General features: G+C 40.9%; 3 protein-coding genes across 3 annotated transcripts in view; 2 read left to right on the top strand and 1 right to left on the bottom strand.

The window, feature by feature from the left end:
• Positions 1–5,597: 5,597 nt before the first annotated feature.
• On the top strand, positions 5,598–6,858 carry LOC117555660 (claudin-4-like). Its single transcript, XM_034230602.1, has one exon. The coding sequence runs from the start codon at positions 5,682–5,684 to the stop codon at positions 6,351–6,353; it is 672 nt and encodes a 223-aa protein (XP_034086493.1). The 5' UTR covers positions 5,598–5,681; the 3' UTR covers positions 6,354–6,858.
• Positions 6,859–7,343: 485 nt separating this feature from the next.
• sbds (SBDS ribosome maturation factor) lies at positions 7,344–10,907 on the bottom strand. Its single transcript, XM_034230601.1, has 5 exons — positions 10,663–10,907; positions 10,375–10,504; positions 10,074–10,274; positions 9,349–9,513; positions 7,344–7,892 (listed from the first exon to the last, which is right to left on the bottom strand). Exons 1-5 carry the CDS (start codon positions 10,788–10,790, stop codon positions 7,767–7,769), a joined length of 750 nt encoding a protein of 249 aa, XP_034086492.1. The 5' UTR covers positions 10,791–10,907; the 3' UTR covers positions 7,344–7,766.
• Positions 10,908–12,200: 1,293 nt separating this feature from the next.
• Positions 12,201–20,864, top strand: part of tyw1 (tRNA-yW synthesizing protein 1 homolog (S. cerevisiae)) — a 225,991-nt gene continuing 217,327 nt past the window's right edge. Inside the window, 3 exon segments of the mRNA XM_034230575.1 lie at positions 12,201–12,406; positions 12,686–12,778; positions 12,781–12,812. Coding sequence (XP_034086466.1) covers positions 12,223–12,406; positions 12,686–12,778; positions 12,781–12,812 — 309 coding nt within the window. The 5' untranslated portion in view covers positions 12,201–12,222.

Genomic DNA, 20,864 nt, shown 5'->3' with positions numbered 1-20,864 from the left:
TGCCACAACCGTGCATGTATGCACAAGTCATAGGTGCGCTATAAAATAGCACATACACCCCTGCAATGGTGTTTGTGTGTTGGTTGTTGACGGCAGTGTGTGCCCCCCCATGGTAAATAATTGCCCCCCCATTCGATTTGTTCTAGAGCCGACCCTGAGGGCAACCATGACAACCATGCTTCTTCGCTGCTCTTGTGGAGGAAGTTACAGCGCCACGTACAGGCTCAGCATATGTACTGCAGCTTCTCCAGCGGTTGGAGCTAAACGGAGCTGTCTCGTGTGGACAGACACTATCCGGATGACTATTGCGTGTGGACGGAAGCTTTTTTGCGATTGCGTTTGCGTTAATCCTATGCGTTTAGCCGTTTTCGTCCTCGTGTGGCCGGGGCATTAGTGTTCCCCTGATTGTCTGATTGTGTTCACCTTGTGTTCCTGTTTGGCCTCCCCAGCTGTGTCTTGAATAGTCTTGTGTGTACAGTATTTAGTCTTGTCTTCCTTTTTGTCCATGGTCATCGTTCCCTTGGTTTGGTTCCTAATCTCTTGTCTGCCTGTTCTTGCTTTCCCTCGTCTGCCCTCCTCTGTCCTCAAAGTCTTCCCGATTGTTGCTAGTTTTTGTTTGACCATGTCTGCTTCTCCAGTTTTTGTGTTTATTTTGTACCAGCTTCTTATTTAATAAAGCTTGTCTTTTGTTACACTCTTATACCTGCCACCCTGTTTTATACTGCATGTGGGTCCTGCCTTTGTTACCCCCTGTGACAAAAGTCCTGAAAGTAATAAAGGGTTCAAAAAAGGATAATTATGAATATGTTTGAGAAAAGCAATACATCCATCAAATAACCCCTTCCTTTTCAAGTGGGTCAGATAACTACAGTGGCCATGAACATGCAGAAAGCTCTCTGGATGTAGGCCTGTGCAAACAGCATGTCCAAGGGGGGGCTGCTGCACTGCTTTGATGTTCTGTATAAATCAAAAGATGAGGAATGGGGGAGGGACATTGTTGTTTAACGGCTATGTTGGCAGCTAAGGTAGTCACAGAGCCGAACTGTCGTCTTTATATATGGGACATTACATTCCTTTTAGCTAAAACCTTTATAAAAAGTTACTTACAATAACATTCAACCATAGAACGATACAAACTCAGAACAGTGAGACACATGCATTCTAAGCTAACAGAAACTAAATGATATGTAGTTTCAGGTCATTCATGTTGATGAAAACATGGTTATTAATATTCAATTACTGCCAATAAGTCCCCCTCGATCCTTCTCATTGGACCTTTAAGGATACATGTATTGAGCTGTTGGATATAATGCAATTGACAGTAGTTTTTTTAATATAGTATATTGAAAAAGAAAACATGTTGAAATATATAAAAGGACCATGAATAAATGATTTGCTATACATAATAGTATGTAATGTTAATGTATGACACATGAAAATGACAATGTTTGCATTGCAAAAATATTGCTACTGGTTTATAAAGCACTGAATGGTTTAGGCCATGGGCGTCGCCTGGGGTAGGCATCCGGGGCTAAAGCCCCGGATGTTTTTTCTTTAGCCCCGGACAAATTCTCCCTCAATAATATAATACATTAACCGTACTTTACCTAGAGGACGGCAGGAATGTAATTTCCCGTGTTCAGTGAATGCAACAGAGGCAAGACACCACCAGACCAATCAGAGAGTTGCATGGAAATAAACTTGTTTTATTGGCTGACAGTGACAGGTACGTACCTCTCCTCTGTGACAGTGTTTAAACTTTCAGCCGCGGACGCGGAGTTTCTGAAGATGGACATTAGACATTTTTTAAATAAAAAAGACGGCAATTCTCAAATGGTGGCTCACACAACAACCCCAGAGCCACCACCTGAGCCAGGTGAACAAGGTATGTACATGTCAGTAAACTTACAAGTTATGTCAACATGTAAGCAAAGCATAAATTATAGCCACGTTGACGTTACTTTGAATCGCGCGGGTAAGCTAAACCGTTAGCAAGTAGCTATAGCTAGCCAGATATATTAAATAAACACTTTGTCATACAATCTAAATGTTGTGTTTTTTAGCGTTTCTTGGTGATTTCAAAGAAAGCTCTCTGGGAAATGTTGACTTACTGTCAGTGTTCGACATGAAGCTAGAAGCTACCTTACAGTACACAGTTGATCCTGAGTCCTGTCAGTTAAAGTGTTTCATAGTTAGCTTAGCTAAGCATCAACCTAGCACTGAAATATATGGATATTATGTGACAGTATTTCTGAGAAAAAGTCAGCTGAAATGGTGGCATGCCACTGCTTTAGGTGTCGACAGCATGTTTGAACGTATTTGCAGCAGTAAATGTGGCTGTCTGGCCACTGACGTTGCCATAACAACACCTGCATTTAAATGTACAACCTCTTTTGTGACAGATTTTTGCAAGAAATTATAATTCTTCTGATTGATATTTCCTATTGACAGCTAGTTTCTATGTGAACATTATGAGATGGACAGCCAGCTAACAAGCTTTCAGATCAAAGCTAATCAAAGCAAGGGACAATATGCTCCCAAATATTAAGCCTTGACCCCCATCTTAAAATTGATATGATCCAAAAATATCTGCATTGTCGGAGGCCTTTTTTCCTCATTATCATGTCAAATTGTACAGCTTTCCTTAGTGTTGAATGCAGAAAGATGACTATATTAGAGTATTAAGTGAAAATGACTATATTAAAGTTTTAAGTAAATGTATTAAGTGAATTACTCAAACTGCATTTGTATAGGAATGATTCTGTCCTATTGGCAGATAACTACTCTAACAGTGATATCTACAAGAGATGTAAATTTAACTATTTTCAATTGGTTAGTATTACATTTTGTGACAGTGTGGTGACACTCATTTTAATGAAGACACATTTGTGTATCTTGAAATTCGTTTATTTGACAGAGCTGGAAACGGATTGACTTACATACTTGTTTGTGTTTACCTACACAGTCATCACAGATGAGCCAAACAGAGTAGAGGATGAAGAAAGGAGAACAGGAGAAAGGGACACACAAGAAGGAGATACAACAGACAAGAACAACAATGGAGACAACAATGAACAGGAACACCAGAACAGACAAGAGTCAATGGGTAACTGGGGAACTGATTTAGGGACTGCAGATACAAGTCAAGGCAAGTGAGACATCACTGCTTTCCATTTGGCCAGCAAAAGAGATCATTTCAACCGCAAACAGCAAGAGATGAGGGATTATTATTTCCTCCTTCCATCCCTTTGTTCTGTTTAATCTGATTACTAACAACTTCTAATCATTTGACATAGTTTATGATTTAATTGGAAAATGAAGTGTTTTTAAATAATAAACCCGTTTCTGATTCTGATTCTTTGATTTCTTTTTGACATATGGGTGTTGAGAGATGTATCCATATCTCTTAATGTTGCTCTCAAAGTGCACAAGATTGATGCTTTTAACTTCAGTATTTAAAAAAAGTCTTCCTGGGGGGCCCCCCCAGAGGAGGTGAGTTCCCCCCAAAATAGCACTTTATCTCTGCTTATGTAACTCCGGTGTAGTGTCCCCTCGGCAACAGATCACTCAGAGCTGGTGATTACTTTCCTGCATTTCAATGGACAGCATATAAAAAGGACACGTGAGCTGCATTGCTTAAGAGATCCTCTCATGCTATCTCTTTTACAAAATAAGTGTCCAGTCAACAACAAAACATCAGTGATCGTATAGTGGTAGTATATTTTTCACAAGCAATGTGAAACATTAAACTTGTTCGCTGGGCATGTCAAAAACCTCCCTGCTTTGATCAAGACTTTAGGGAGCCTTTAGCCCCTCTAGTAAAGGGACTGGAAAGCAAGCTTTGAAAATTCAGTACCATCTACATGCTGTCATGTTCCAGACACTGCTCTCAACCACTCAGGGCCTGCACAAATACCTGCAGAAAGAAACACTTGACTTGGTGCAGGCAGTAGATTACAAAACAGCAGTTAAGAACACATTGAAAAGTTACCGAAGTAACAAGAAAGCACATGAGGTCTATGACAAGACCAAGGCCCTGTGCAATGATCTTGATATTCCCGAAACTGTGACACAGAGGAAGAAGCGTAGAAACATGGAAGACTTTGTAGTCGAGGCATCATGTGGAGCAATGTGAAACATTAAACATAAATAAACTGGTGTACAAAACTCACATACCTGCATTTCAATGGACAGCATAAAAGGACACGTGAGCTGGGTTCTGTTGGAGAAATAGCACCATGCTGCTCACATGAGCTTATTAGCTCAGATTAGCTATTGATGATAACGTTGATAAATCATATAAAAGAAATAGCCAATCACACAAAAAACATGTTGCTGTGACTGTGAGCATTAAACAATTAACATTAAACTAAACAAACACAACAGTACGTTATTGTCCTTATAAAATAAAAACATACATTTTGTCCACCGAGATAATACAGGCACCTTACCCTCAAGTGATCCTCAGGTGCTATGAGAATCTCCCACAATGCATTGCCGTAACAAAGCTAATGCAGGCACACGTTTGTGACACCAGATGGCGCAATTGTGTATGTGAAATTGTAGAAATGTAGAAAATTCGACTGTAGCACCGCCACTGTGGGCTAAGCCCCGAATGTTTCCAGGTCCAGGCGACGCCCCTGGTTTAGGCCCAAAATACATTTCTGACCTCCTGCTAAATTATGAACCATCCAGATCTCTCAGGTCTTCAGGGACTGGTCAGCTTTCTGTCCCCAGAGTCAGAACTAAACATGGAGAAGCAGCGTTCAGTTATTATGCTCCAAATATCTGGAACAAACTCCCAGAAACCTGCAGGTCCGCTGCAACTCTGACTACTTTTAAATCCAGGCTGAAGACTTTTCTTTTTGTCGCTGCTTTTAATTGAACTATTCATATCTTAAACTGCACTGTAACTTTTATCCATGTATTTCTTCTTTTAATGTTTAATTGAACTATTCATATCTTAGACTGCACTGTAACTTTTATCCATGTACTTTTTCTTTTAATGTTTATTTTATTAGCTTTGCTTTTTAATGACTGATTTTTAATGCCATTTTCTTAATGTCTTTCATTTTTTGTAAAGCACTTTGAATTGCCTTGTGTTGAAAAGTGCTATATAAATAAACTTGCCTTGCATCTTGTTTACATCATAGAATTCAAATAAACTCTGGAGTAAACATGTGGTAGTTGAATCAGTGTTCTGTAGAGATAAACTTTTATTAGGTGTCTTTTCCCCACCCCCAAGAGCTCCACTACCCCTTACGTGAGAGCAACAGAGCCAATCACATTAATAACTTGTGCTCTTTAAATCGAGTTCCCTCTCAGAACAAGACACAGCGTCAGAAAATGAGCACACAGGGGACGCTTTGTTTCCCCTCTCCGCACAAACTGTGAGAAAGGGATTGTTTTGAAACCATGACAGAGCAAACAGGCATCTCCCTGCTCCACCTCCTCCACCCAGCAGCAGCAAGGCCGTGCCTTCTCTTCAGAAATGCCACAGAACTGGTTTCCCCTTTCTGAACACACACACACGCACGCACGCACGCACGCACGCACGCACACACACACACACACACACACACACACACACACACACACACACACACACAGGTCAAAAAAAACACACCGCGCCCTGCAGCCAGCCGCCAGCTGTTTCTGGTTAGACGGCCGGACCTGCAGTCATGGAGCGGCAGCTGGAGCTCGCTGCCCTCGGCGTGGCATTCACCGGGTGGCTGTGTGCCATCCTGACCCGCTGCCTGGCCCTGTGGACAGTGAGCGGCACCATGGACAACACCACGGCCACGCTGCCAGCCTACTGGGACGGGGTGTGGCTGGAATGGGATCACTGGGACCTGGCCCACGATGGAAGCCTGCACTGCTCCTTCTACCAGTCTCTCATGTCTCTCTCAGGAAGCTTCCGCATGTGGAGAGCCCTCATCATGGCGGCTGTCGGTGCCGGGGCTTTTGCTGTGGTGATAGGGGGGGTGGGGGCGGTGTGGTTCCCCCTGAGGGGACAGGTCAAAGTGTTTTCTGGAGCGCTCTTTGTTTTGTCTGGGATCTTGCTGCTGGTTCCCATTGCATGGACGTGCCATCACACCAGTCAGCCACTGGAGGGGGCCGCCCTGCTGAGGAGAGCCTGGGGGCCTGCGCTCTACCTCGGGTGGATCTCCTTTGCTCTGATGCTGGCGGGGGGTGTGTTTCTCACCACCAGGTGCCCCACAGGGGTTCCGGTGCAGCTGCCTGCAGGGGGTGGACCCTCCAGTCCAGAGGAGGAGGCCGCCCACCGGCTGAGCGGCATCCACAGGACTGCGTTCACTCAGATCCAGTATGAGCGCCAAGCAGGGCCCGTTTGAGGGGACTGGATATAACTGGAAAACCATCAACATGTGAAGTGACTGGGGGGGACGGGACATGTTGTGTCATGTTTTATTGTTAGTTTTTAATTTGCATCCTGTTTTGTATTTCTATTGAAGCTAGCACTGTGTAGCTATATTTAATAATGCCATCACTAATACCAAACTGACATCAAGACATACAGCCCTCTGATCACTAATAATGTCTTAAATGTGAGTGAATATTGATACTAAAACTAAAGACATATTGCACTACATCAGCTGGTTTCAGTGGCAAACATGTTTACACTCGAGATGAATTCTTCTGCACAAAAGGACACTGGAATAAAGCTTTGCACGTGACTCAGACATCTTTGTTTACAGGAGTTCTTCTAATGTCATGCTTTACAGTGATTGTAACTCATGACACAGAACACCTAAGGATCAAATGGGGTGAGCCAATTTAAACACAACATAGATGTCTATTTTGAGTATTTGTATTTTAAAATAGAAAGACGGAACCTGACCAATTGTCTTTGCACATTTTTGCTTTTTAATGACTGATGACACAATTGCTGTTTTGTTTTATCGGGGAAGCTACATTTCTGATTCTGTTCTCTGAACTAAGTTAACTTGACTTCAAATGCTCATTTCGACTTGATTATCAAAAAGAATGAAACTTTTATTTGCTTGCAATATTTCTGCAGTTATACCATTCTAAGCCGTGTTTATTACTTGGTAGGAAAAATACACATTTAAATTTGTCTTGTCATTCAAAATATTCCTTTTAAGCTATATTTACAAAAAAAGTATGGTAGCCTTTTAGGAACACTAAATCAGAATACAATATTCAAGATAATACCTGTAGGGTTTTATATTGTGTAGCTCTTCTTCATAAGGAGTACAACTCTTATTTTCTGTCCTTTTTTGCAACATTCTGATTTCAATTAATTTGAAAATGAACTGTGTGTGTAGGAGGAAACTCACCATCTAAACACAACGAAGAAGATGTCAAGTTAATATATTTATTTGTTTCAGAGAAAGATCATTCATTATGACAAAATATACGTTTTTGGGTTACGGTAATTATCCATAAAACTGGGATATAGAGCGTGACTATATGGCACACAGTCTGACAGTTGTGTTTGTGAAGCTGAATAAATAAGTCACTGCAGGCCAGAGCTTTTACTTTTTCAGTAAAGTGTAACACAAATTCATTTCAAATTAATTTTCAAAATACATTCCACCGAGCACGCACATCTGGCAAAAACCTTTCCTTCAGTTAAACACATCTGTTTAAACACTCTGGAACAGGATTGGCTGAACTTTGCAAGAGTCTCCTCAAAAATATAGTCCCTCAGAGAGATGCAGTCTGTGAGGGGGGGTGAAGCGTGTCAGTGTGGATGACAGTCCTGATGGGGGGGGGGGGTGTTCCTAGAACTTCTCCTCTCCCTCCTCCACATCCTTCAGATTGAGGACCTCCAGAGACCCCCGGCCTTTAGTCTCACAGCGGATCAGCTCGTCAATCTCCCTGAAGCAGCCGGGGTCCACCAGAACCACCTGGGGAACAACATTTGTATTATTAAACTTATGTATTTATTATTCATATTTGCTGCCAGGATTCAAGGCAAACAGTGAGGTGACTTTCTTTGTCTAGTTTTCTTTTGTAAAAACTAAACCTGATAAAGTCAATGAAAAAAACCTAGAAACAAAATACAAAGACAATAGACACTGTTTGCAAACAGGAGGCAGTTTAAGTTATTAAACCCTCCAACAGGAAGTCGGCATCATCCCGATTAACCTGCCCTATCTGACCAACGCTATTTGTGTCCCTCATGAAACACAATGTGTATAAATTAATGCTGTCAAAATGATCGCGTTCACGGCGGTAATTAATTTTTTGAATTAATTGCATTAAAATATTTAACGCATGTGCAGAATGGCCCGCCCCATACGTGCCACCAGTGGCAGCGCCACGGTATGGCTGGGGTAGGCTACACCCATACCAAGAAATGGCTTAGCCCCACCATGAAAAATGATGTTAAAGTAAGCAAAATAAAGTCCGCCAACTCACGCCGAGAATTGCACAGACAGCAGTTAGTAAGATTGATTTCAGTAGCCACTTGTCTGGAAATACCGAAGACCAGAAACGGTTTTGAAAACTTTTGTCACGGAGTGATCGTCTTTTCAATAGAACATCTTTGATAATGTCTTCTGGCCAATCAGAATCAAGATAACGGCGTGGTGTTGTTGCAGGAAGTCCCGACGGAGAATACTTTTGCTGTAGTACAGGGGTGCACATAACTGGTACGCAGGTTATGTGCGTAATCTCTCTGAAATGCGTACCGTCACTTGTGTCACAAAGCGCATTTGCGTACCGACGTACTTGTGAAGCTTTTCCAGAAGGCGGTTAGATCACCGGACGATAGAGTCGGTCTCCGTGTGCAGAGACAGGGCTGCTGTTAACGTCGGTCTGTACAACGGAATTGTGCCAAAACTACGCCAACCGGCTACGGAGGGAGACTCCCCCCCTTCACTGGAGAACTGCGCGAAAACAGCTGATCACAACGTTCACACTCTGTGGTCACGAAGTACTCCTCTAGCCCCCCCCCCCCTTCTTTTATTTATCTTTCCATTCCCACAACAATATACATAAAGAAATGACATATTTTGGACATAGTTCGAATGGTGATTAATCTGATTAAAAATGTTAATCGTTTGACAGCCCTAGTACAAATAGATCCATGCAAACATTGAATAGTAAACTGCAAAACAACAAAGAGATGTAATATTGTCAAACAGATGTTAACAACCTCAGGGTAACAAGGTATTTTGTTTAGCTTTTAACTTAGGACCTGTGTCAATAACACAGCATACGTGATTGTAAAGTTTTGTATATTTACACCCTCCACCTTAAAGCGGGGGCCTCACCCAGCTGAGAGAGACTACAGTGTAAGAGTGCGTTTGGAATTGGGACTAATAGTGTGTACCAGTATCTATCTAATGTCCCCCTCACCATCTCCAGCTCCTCGTCGAAGTCCTCGCTCTCCACCACCTGCAGCAGCGGCTTCAGCTTCTCCTTCAGCCTCTTGGCCTCCTTGGCTGGCAGCACCAGGCGCAGCCTCATGTGGGCCCTCTGGATCTCCATGGACTCCTTCAGCTGCCGGATCACTTCCAGAGCCTGAACAGCCGGGTCAGTTAGTTACAAATTCCACCATGATTGTTTTAATATATCTCTCAGTGACAATGCAGCAAAAATGATCACACTATCCTATTCCCAGTACAAATATGTCAATACACTAGTACGGCTTCGTTTCCTCTGCACACAGAAGACAGCAGATGTTGAAATAAGATGTAGCTGCAGAGGAAATGCCGGTTTGCTCCACTTGGGGTGAGCAAAAATCAATATCTTTTTTATGACGCCTGTGAAATAAATGAAAAGAATCCCCCTCCAGATGTGGAAATATATGATTCCAACTGTTTTTGTTGGCTCCAGGAAAAAGCTGTCGGTGTAGATTCATCTTTTGAAATCCATCCAACATCATTTGTTCTGGTCAAAGCCGTGACAAGCCAACACATACATTTAGCATTTGACATTCCAATAAGAGTACGTTTATACATTTGTCTTTGAAAGGTCTACATAATGATATGGTTATACATCAAACTAACAGATCAAATCAATTGTATGCAGCTGAAATACATTCCACTTATTTGTGAAGGGACACTAATGCCTCTCCTCACCTGCTGCTTGGTGCTCTTGTTGGCCTTCACAGAGTAGTGGATGTCCTTCATCGCCCGCTCGATGAGGCTGACTGTGTACGGCCTCTTCGTCTCGGGGTTCACACACTTCTCTGCCACGATAGATGCAATGTCCCTGAACATGGTCTCCAGCTGAGAGTGCCTCTCCTTGTCTGACACCTGGAGCTCTCCTTTGGTCAGGATCTGTCCCACAGAAAAGGAAAGGAAACAGAAGATGAGGTTTAGGGAAACACTTCACAGCTAATGATGATGAATAAGAGGATGGCAGGAAGTTATTACTGACCTCTTTACAGATTTCCGTCTGATCATCTGTCCCAAAAGACTTGGTCAAGTCATCCTTCTTAGCCACCTGACCCTTGGACACATTAACGAACACTGAGTGTGTCTGCAAAACCTCATCCAGGTCTTTCTCTCTGGAAGAAAGTCAAATAAAATGGACATTTTACACAGAATGACAGGCATCAAACTCACATTTATGAAGAAAAACTGCTTGATTTTATGATACAAAAGACATGTTTCGTCAAATCCTTTAAATATTTTGGGTTAAACTTTTCATATAAATGTTACTCACGCTCCTGCTCTCCAGCTTATCACTGAATTCTTGTAGCACGCGATTTCAAAGCGCTTCCCGCCTTTCTTTATCCTCACCACCGCCACATTAGTCAGCCGTATTTGATTTGTTGGCGTGAAAATAGACATGTTTAAGTTAAATGAGACAGGCCGCTCTGTCTGAAGCTGCTGTTGACAAAAACAAGTAGTGCTGCGACGGCAATGCGCTCCAAACGTGCGTTTCCAATAAGTGTCCGCTGTGAAACAATGACGTCAAACAACAGTTCCGCTTTGCCTCTTCGGTCGATTTAAACTCAGTTAGTGGATTATGTTAGTTTTAAAAATAAAGGAATTAAATGAAATATTAAAGAAATTATATAAATCAATATATACGTACAAAAAACATGTTGGTTTGAAGAGACAACGTGTTATTGTGACTACGCAGGTAAGTCTATTAAAAACGTTTTATTTCGAAAGTGTTAAACGGAAGTGTTTCTATCTTATTGTGTAGACGCCTTAACTAGTGGAATGCATTTCCACACTCTGACCACCAGAGGGAAAGGGCTGCTTCTGATTATCTATGAATTTGGAGTTGTAATCTCTACCGTTGTACACTACAGCGAGTCCAAAGGTAATCCTTTTAGAAATCAAATGAAGTGTCATTCTTTTAAAATGTTGAAGGTTTTTGAAAGTTCAATATGTAACACGATTAAAGCTAGGTTTTGAGTCCGAACCTTTGGATTTGTAAATATGATCATACTTGCCAATAATAATTAGAAGCTGAATAATATAGTTCATATTGTTATCAATTCCATAAATACAGAAATACAACATCACATCAAATAAACGAATATATAAATGAATACCCAATTTACAATTTATAAAGTTTTAATATCTGTCCAAAAATACCATTGAATAATCACAGTGAAAAGAAAGATGACATAGGCTATTGTTTCTCTATCCGAAATGACATAACGAATATCAATAATAATAATAATATTAACCAATATATTAATATTAACCAATACATTTCCAATACCTCTTAAGCGGGGTAAATTCTTTACAAAATCTTAAAAGATACTTATTTTACTTTATTATTAATACAATATTTATTTCAAATACAACAGGATTTTTTCTCACTGTAAATAGATCATTATTGAAGACCAAAATAACTTTGCAGCAGGAGCTGTAACACAGTCCAAAGACCAAAGCATTTCTTATGTGTCCGTTTCTACATTTATTCAGACAGGCGGCTGTGGTGACTAAATCTGTGATACCAGATTCAAATGTTGACGAGTGTATTGAAAATACACGAGTCTCTACTGCCCTCAAGTGGCCATGGTGAGAAGCTGCATCAATAAAATAGTCAAAAAGAATCAATACAGAGGGGATTTTTATCTGTACACTTCCGGTCATTACTTTCAAAATTAAATGACCAAACTGAAGCAAGCCGAAACAAATGGACTGTTTGAGATGGGTGTTTAATAGTTAAAATAGCAAAAGAAACAAAACCCTCTCCTTGCTTGAAACGAGAGTTTTCAATGCGAGAATTTTGACACAATATCCCCTTTTTGAATGTCGCATGGACCGCCTTCAGCGTCACAACAAAACACAGAACTACACTTCCCGGCATTCCACAAAACATGGCTGCACACAACATCAGCTGCAAATGACTTTCTATTTGAACACACAATTAACAGCGACGCTGAGTGTCTTCAGAGTTATTATGCTCTGCATAAGTAGTGTGTCTGCATTGGAAACTGAAGGTACGTTCATTAAACGGATTTAACGGAACAGGAAACGAGCTTAGCATCATGTTTCTGCTGGTGTTTGTACTATTGTTAACTAGCATGTTTGCTAGCCACCCGCCTTTATTCAAGGCAGGTGAACTAAGGTTGGGGATACATTATGTTAAGTCCTGTTGCTGCTTTGAAGCCACTGTTGCTCAATGAACGTGTACACTTAGAGAAACTTGTTAACCTTTATTATTCATATTATTTGTCTAAAAAAACAAGAAGACCAAACTTGATGTATTTCCCCCCCAGGCTCACAGAATGCTCTCAGTCCCGGTGAGAGCTATCTTTTGTCGGTATGGCACCACCGGCTGTACCTGTACTCCGCCGCTGCTCTCCTCTTCGGGTCTGGTTCCTCCTGAAGGTGGCTCTGAACAAGGTAAGGTGCTACTGCTCACATCCCTGTGTGCTCCTGTTTGCATTGATGAACAGTTTAGTCAGTGGTTGCTGGTACTCAGTTCAAGATTCAAGGTATTTTATTGTATACAGTTTAACCAGAGGTGGGAGAAGTACTCAGATCTTGTATTAAGTAAAAGTAGAAGTACCAGAGTGTAGGAATACTCTGTTTCAATTAAAAGCCCTGCATTAATTAATTAAATGTTACTCAAGTAAAAGTCAAAAAGTATAAATATCAAAATATACTTAAAGTACCAAAAGTACAAGTAGTCATTGTGCAGATTTACAGACATTTCAGAATAATATATATGATATGTTTTATAATTATTGATCAGTAAAGCAGCTAGTTTGAATGACTCTGTATACTGCAGCAGGGACGTGCACAGACATTTTGGCGGGCGGGAGCTCAAGTGAGAAAAAGGGCACTTCCCATAATCATTTATAAAAAAATGTTTTAAAACAAAAAGTTAAATATAGTTGCATATCTCTGACTTACTGACCAATTTATTTTAATACCCTCACACTCAAGTAATTGTTTAATACTCAACAGAATTCGACAAAAATAATCAGCTAACACAGAGACAATAGCTGCTTTCACACCAAGTACTTTGCAGTACTAAGGCCCCGGCCACACGAGGACGATAACGGTAAAACGCATATGCAAACGCAAACGCAAGCGCAATCGCAAAAAAAGCTTCCGTCCACACGCAATAGACACCGGAAAGTTTCTGTCCACACGAGACAGCTCCGTTTAGCTCCAACCGCTGGAGAAGCTGCAGTACATATGCCGAGCCTGTACGTGGCGCTGTAACTTCCTCCACAAAAGCAGCGAAGAAGCATGGTTGTCATGGTTGCCCTTCTGTTTATTCTCCGTGGTGGGGGCCGAGGGAACCAGGCAGAGTTTTTGGCCAGTCAACGTGTATTAAAGTTTAAATCTTCCGGACAAAATTATAAAAGTGCCGGTCAAAGGTCTTCTTTGTTATTTATTGAGCTTTAAAACAAATGAATAACGACTCTATATAATATAATAATAAAATACACGGAGCCTCTCTTTTTCCTCCCTCTCTTCTGACAGCGTCAGTGTGTTTTCATGCAGCAGTTGATCCAGTAATTAGTGACCCGGCCGACAGAAAAAATAAACATATTTATAACTAGTTTAGGTAGTTTGAGAGGTAATTAAAATAGCTAAGGGTGATGATCTGACTTGAAGTGTGTGTTTTGCTCAGTTCACCGCTGCATCACAGCGGGAGGAGCTGCAGGTGAGCAGAGCTGCGTGTCTCCGTCCTGTCAGATTAGACTTCACTCGCGTTTAGGTCCATATCGAGAGAAAGCTAAATAATCTGAATTCAGTGTGCAGTTTACTTTGACGCGGGGGTGAGCAGCAGAGGTGGGGAGAGGCGGGGCTATTGCCTTATCATTATCAGAAGATGATCGTATAGGGCGTACACACGGAGCCGTTGGACCCCCCAGAGCGTTGCGTATGCCGTTCTATCCACCTTGGGACCCGTTATCGTTACCGCAGTCGTTTAGTGCCATATTCTGTCGTCCTAGTGTGGCCGAACGGTCTATATGTCACAGAACGGTAACGGAAACGACCGTTATCGTCCTCGTGTGGCCGGGGCCTTAGTTTCCAGCACTTAGTTCCCAGCACTTAGCCGATCGCGTTCACACCGGAATAAGTTCCCTGAGGGAAGATTACGCAAATGAAGCCGCTGACGTCACTTCTTCTTCTGCTTTGTCTTGTCTTTATTCTTTGTCTTTATTAGGATCTCCATTAGCATGAGCATTGGCTATTTGGGTTTACTGGCAGGTAGCGCTGCAACAAACGACTACTTTGATAATCGATTAATCTATCGATTTAATAAAACGATTAATCGACTATTCGGACTATTATGCCTTGCACAATTTCTCAAACGCTCTTATTTAGCCATCAACTTTTAGATTTAGCTCGAGGTTGTTTTAGGCATGTGGAAACTAACAATGAAGACAATAAAGATGAATACTTGATTCAAAAATACATATATTATTATTAGGGCCGGGACTCGATTAAAAAAATTAATCTAATTAATTAGAGGCTTTGTAATTAATTAATCGAAATTAATCGCATTTTTAATCGCATATAAATATTTGACCTGAGAACAGTGAGAAGCAATTTTTTTCACATGGATTTTAGTATACCATTAGGCGCATTCACACCGCAGTACTTTTCCCACAAAGGTTCATGAGAACTTAGTTCATGAGAACAAATGAAGCCGCTGACGTCACTTCTTCTTCTTCTGCTTCGGGTTTACTGGCAGGCCGCAAACCACTTCACGGCGTATACTGCCGCCCAAAGTCCCCGGCTGGAAGTCCCCGGAGTTGGGGACTGGCTTCAGTAGAAGCTGCTGGGAGTCCCATCAGCTTCTACTGAAGCCTTCCGAGTAAATCGCCAGAACGCCGACACCTCCTCATCTCTACCGCTCCCATGTTTTATTTTGTGTTGCCATAAGTTAGTCTCTCTGCGTTTCTGCGCTGGGCTAATGCTAATGCTAATAATGCTAATGCGAGGATAATAAAATGGCGGCTTCACCAAACTTTTTGGGAGTTTTACGGGGCGTGGTTTGCAATCCGCCCAGCCAATCAGAAATATAGCTCTTTTCTCACAAGAGAGCCGTACGAAAGTCCCTGCTCTCTAGCAGCTCTCTGCTCTCTAGCAGGGACTTTCGTGGGGGTAAAAAGGTTCTCATGAACTAATTTTAGTACCGGCTCTTTTTGGTGTGAACCATAGACTGTATGGTGTGAACGCGATAAAAGAGGCTAACGTCCACGCTAGCTGCTATATGTTTTGCATTGAGGTGATACTTGAGGCTTGATGTGCTACGGTGATATGCGAATTCCTTTTTGCATAATTTGCACACAACCGTGCTCTTATCAACGCTTCCATCCGTCCGTTTTTTAAAACAACATTTCCCACTGTTGTTCACTGTGGTTTGTTGTTGTCTGAAGTCATGAACGTTAGTTGGTGCTCCAGTATAATCGGTACGCCTGAAACTCATCCAGTGAGAAACGTTCCGGGGTGCAAAAATAAGTGCGATTAAAATGCGTTAATTTTTTTAACGCGTTAATTTTTGTGTAATTAATTAATCTTAATTAACGCGTTAAAGTCCCGGCCCTAATTATTATTAAATTAACACATTTTGAACAAAATTAACATTGCTTTTTATTTAAATTAAATAAATAATATTTCACATCAAAAGAACAATCGTATTAAACAATGTGATGACAGAACTGTAAACAAAATAGCTGAAACTTTAAAGGTGACCTATCATGCTATATTTGAACAATATATTGTAGGGCCATACCTATATAAATATAGTTGTTTTTTTTCAAAATACCAAACAGATCCTGCATTTTAGCCATGCCTCATTTCGCTCTATATGCTCTTTCCAGCGCTGTTTTTGCAGGGGGCTGATTCTGTGAGCTGCAGCTAACCACGCCCCCCTGCAGGAGAGGGGAGCGTGCTCTGAGATCAGCTGCTAGGCTGCAGCAGGGAGAATAGGGGGAGAAAAAGAGATCTCCGTCCTCCGTGTTTTATTCTTATATGATTTATAGAGTCGTTATTAATTTGTTTTAAAGCTCAATAAATAACAAAGAAGACCTTTGACCGGCACTTTTCTAATTTTGTCCTGAAGATTGAAACTTTAAAGGATATGTTGACCGGCGGAAAAAAATCGAACTGAAACTCTGCCGCACGGTCCCCTCGCTCCTTGGAAGAGTTGGAGAGGTGGGTGTTTGTCATCTGCTGGTGGACTAACCAGAGAGAATTACAGTGCTTGCCTCGACGGGGAGGGATTGTATTGAATTACAGCAGCGGGAGCAAACAGCGGAGAATAAACAGAAGGGCAACCATGCGCGGGAAGTCTTCTTCTCTGCTTTTGTGGCAGACTACAGCGCCACTTACAGGCCTGGCATATGTACTACAGCGTCTCCAGCGCTTTCGAGCGGCAATGGCCGGCGGTGGCCCAACCCCACATTCCCCTGATAGGTGGAGAGTTGGCCATATAGGCGGAGCACCACTTCAGAAGCTGGGACTCCCAGCAGCTTCTACTGAAGCCTTCCGAGTAAATTGCCAGAATGCCGACACCTCCTCATCACTCCACCGCTCCAATGTTTTTCTTGTTTTGTTGCCATAAGTTATTCTCTCTCCGTTGGTGCGCGGGGCTAATGCTAATAATGCTAATGCCAGCAAATACAATGGCAGCTTCAAAAAACTTTTCCGAGTTTTACGGGGCGTGGTTTGCAATTCGCCCAGCCAATCAGAAATTGGAACGTTTTTTCTCCCCACGAAAGTACCACCTCTCTAGCAGGCACTAAAAAGGGGGTAAAAGTTCTCATGAACTAAGTTCTCTTTTTGGTGTGAACGCAAAATCCCAGGAACTATCGGAACTAAACGGGAAAAGTACGGGGAAAAGTACTCCGGTGTGAAAGCGCCTAATGGTCTTCTTTAGTATTCACTACGCACAAGAGCAGACAACAACCTATTACAATTTTACACTATTACACACAACAATCTAAATTATGAAGTTACTGTTTAAGGCAGGACATTACAGGCAAAAATATCGTTTTTTCATGTACATTTTGTTATTTTGGTCTATTTTGCTTCCATGTTTTCTTTCACTCTAATGGAAAGAAAACTTCCAAAAAACCCATATAAATGGTGTTCGTTTTACTACCATGTCTGAATTCATCTATAGATTTAAAGCTAATCTGATCATTTAAACATAACATTTCAGGGGAAAATACTGACTTGACGTAAGTAACTATCTGGGGAAGTTGTGAGGTGTTATGTTTGTTGGTTGTTTTATCCTTTTCACCTGTCTTGGTAACTGCATGCAAATTAGCTTATTTTAATTAGGCCTAGTTAACACCTAATTTGCATATCAATGTGGCGATTGTGATGACGTTATTAGATACACATTTTTACTGTATTCACCTTTAGTGTTTCCCCTAAGTCCTACAGTACATTAGCCTGTACGCCCATGATAAATTGCCTAAGCTAAACCTTGAGCTAACTTCTCCATTACATTCTACCAGAAACGTATATTTCCACATCTAAATATACTGAAGACAAATTATTTATTTATTTCAATTTAAATAACAGGTCATATGGAGAACATGTTAAACTGTTAGGAACACATATTGCCCCATCTCAGCATGTTTTTATTATTGAATACAATCCATTTTTAAATGAGTTTTCACCCTTAAGATGCCAAGCCATTTTTAATACAAATAACATTTTCCCATTGATCACATGTCCCTGATTGTATCTAAAACGTTTTTTTTTAATCCTTTTAAGAATTCTTAACAACCTATCAGTTAACTGTAGTGGACGGTAAAGAAAGATTAATCACTAGTTTATTTATACAGCAAATTTCAACACAAGGCAATTCAAAGTGCTTTACAAAAATGAAAGACATTAATAGCATTTAAGAAACATATTATGAAATGATATCTAAAAACACTCATTTAAAAGCAAAGATACATTACAGTGCAGTGTGAGATACACACATCTGAACGAACCCCCCTTTGGAAAATTATAATCTGACCCCATGGTACCTTTTAGTTTTCGCCGAAACTATTCCTCTTTTTTATTTTTAAATGCACATAGTTAAGTTTACCTTCTCTTTCTTTCTTTTTTTGGTATCCTCTGAGAACCAGGGTCTTGAAACCAAAACTAATTCCTGTACCCCATGGAACCTTTTAGTTTTCGCCAAAACTATTCCTCTTTTCTTTAAATGCACATTAGTTAAGTTTAAGTTGTCTTTTCTAGGACTTTTTTGGTGTCCTCCGTGAACCAGGGTCTTGAAACCAAAACGGCACACGTAGGGGACTTTAACCACCTACGAGGGCACTTTAACCCCAATCATGACTTTAACTACCTTTTTGAAAGGCAAGTCAAAGTGCTTTACAAAAATGTAAGACATTAAGCAAAGATAAAAGTTACAGTGCAGTTTAAGATATGAATATATCAATTAAAAGCAGCGGCAAAAATAAAAGTCTTCAGCCTGGATTTAAAAGTAGTTAGAGTTGCAGCGGACCGGCAGGTTTCTGGGAGTTTGTTATTATGCTCCAGATATTTGGAGCATAATAACTGAACACTGCTTCTCCATAATAATTGAACACTGCTTCTCCATGTTTAGTTCTGACTCTGGGGACAGAAAGCTGAATAGTCCCTGAAGACCTGAGAGTTCTGGATGGTTCATAATTTAGCAGGAGGTCAGAAATGTATTTTGGGCCTAAACCATTCAATGCTTTATAAACCAGCTGCAATATTTTCAAATAAATTCTTTAACACACAGGAAGCCAGTGTAAAGACTTCAGAACTGGAGTGATGTAATCCACTTTCTTAGTGTTAATGAGGACTCGAGCAGCAGCGTTCTGAATTAGCTGCAGCCTTCTAATAGATTTTTTAGTGAGACCTGTAAAGACACCATTACAGTAGTCGAGTCTACTGAAGATAAAAGCATGGACAAGTTATTCCAAATCCTGCTGTGACATTAGTCTTTTAATCCTAGATATATGTAGGCTGATTTAGTAACTGTTTTAATGTGACTGTTGAAACTCAGGTCAGAGTCCATGACTACACCTAGAGTTCAGAATCAGAATACCTTTATTAGTCCCACAGAGGGGAAATTTGGCTTTATCTGTTGTTTTGAACATTGCAGACTGAAGCTCAGTGCTAACTTTTATACGTTCTGCCTTGGCTCCAAAAACCATTACCTCAGTTTTATCTTTGTTTAATTGGAGAAAGTTCTGACACATCCAATCATTGATTTGTTCAATGCACTTACTCAGTGTTTTAACTGGAGAATAGTCTCCTGGTGAAATGGTTATGTAAATGTGTGTGTCATCCGCATAGCTATAGTAACTTATTTTGTTGTTTTTCATTATCTGAGCCAGTGGTAGCATGTAGATGTTAAAGAGAAGAGGCCCCAAGATGGAGCCTTGAGGAACCCCACATGTCATATTTGTCAACTCAGATGTGTATTTACCAATAAAAACAAAGTTTTTTCTGTCCTTTAAGTAGATTTCAAACCAATGTAGAACTGTTGCCGAAAGTCCCACCCTGTTTTCCAGTCGGTCTAGTAATATGTTGTGGTCAACAGTGTCAAACGCAGCGTTGAGATCTAATAATACTAACACTGAAGTTCTGCCACTGTCTGTGTTTAAGTGGATGTCATTGAAGACCTTTACAAGAGCAGTCTCAGTGCTGTGGTTTGGACGAAAGCCTGACTGGAACACATCGAAACAGTTATTTAAATGCGAGAAATTACTCAACTGTTGAAAAACTACTTTTTCAATGATTTTACCTAGAAATGGGAGGTTTGATATGGGCCTGTAATTGTTCATTACTGAAGCATCTAGATTATTCTTTTTTAAGAGCGGTTTAATGACTGCAGTTCTCAGGGCCTGTGGAAAAATACCTGAGTGAAGAGACTTGTTTACTATATGAAGTAGATCTGAGGCCATGCAAGGCAAAACATCTTTGAAAAATCCTGTTGGAATAATATCAAGGCAGCAAGAGGAGGACTTCAGAAGTTGAATAATGTCCTCTAGGTTTTTATCATTAATCTGATGGAATTGTGTCATGGTGTTTGAATTGATTTTAAGTGGACACAGGGACAACACATTTGCTGTACCTGATGCAGAGGCACTGACTGCTTCTCTAATTTTGTCAGTGAAGAAGGAGGCAAAGTCATTGCAGGCCCTGGTGGATAGAAATTCAGAGGCTACTGACACTGGGGGGTTAGTTAGTCTGTCAATGGTAGCAAACAAGGCACGTGCGTTGTTTTTGTTTTTGGCAATGATGTCAGAGAAGAAAGACTGTCATGCAATTTCAATTCCAAATTATAAAGGCCAAGTCTCTCTTTATAGATTTCAAAATGAACCTAGAGATTTGTTTTTCGCCACCTGCGTTCAGCTTTTCAACACTCCTTTTTCTGTTTTCACGGTCATGGCCTTTCTCCATGGAGATATTTTCTTGCCAGACACTTCC

This window comes from Gymnodraco acuticeps, unplaced genomic scaffold (assembly GCF_902827175.1).
Source record: "Gymnodraco acuticeps unplaced genomic scaffold, fGymAcu1.1, whole genome shotgun sequence".
Taxonomy (NCBI): Eukaryota; Metazoa; Chordata; class Actinopteri; order Perciformes; family Bathydraconidae; genus Gymnodraco; species Gymnodraco acuticeps.
Note: the sequence above shows the minus strand (reverse complement) of the source record. Positions and strands in the feature narration are given on the sequence as shown.

Excerpts from the sequence above, each read along its gene's own strand:
- LOC117555660 (XM_034230602.1), top strand. The coding sequence starts at position 5,682 with ATGGAGCGGCAGCTGGAGCTCGCTGCCCTCGGCGTGGCATTCACCGGG.
- sbds (XM_034230601.1), bottom strand. The coding sequence starts at position 10,790 with ATGTCTATTTTCACGCCAACAAATCAAATACGGCTGACTAATGTGGCG. Across the intron at positions 10,505-10,662 it reads ATAAGCTGGAGAGCAGGAGC|AGAGAAAGACCTGGATGAGG; the intron begins GTGAGTAACATT and ends ACTTTCTTCCAG. Across the intron at positions 7,893-9,348 it reads TCGACGAGGAGCTGGAGATG|GTGGTTCTGGTGGACCCCGG; the intron begins GTGAGGGGGACA and ends GTTGTTCCCCAG.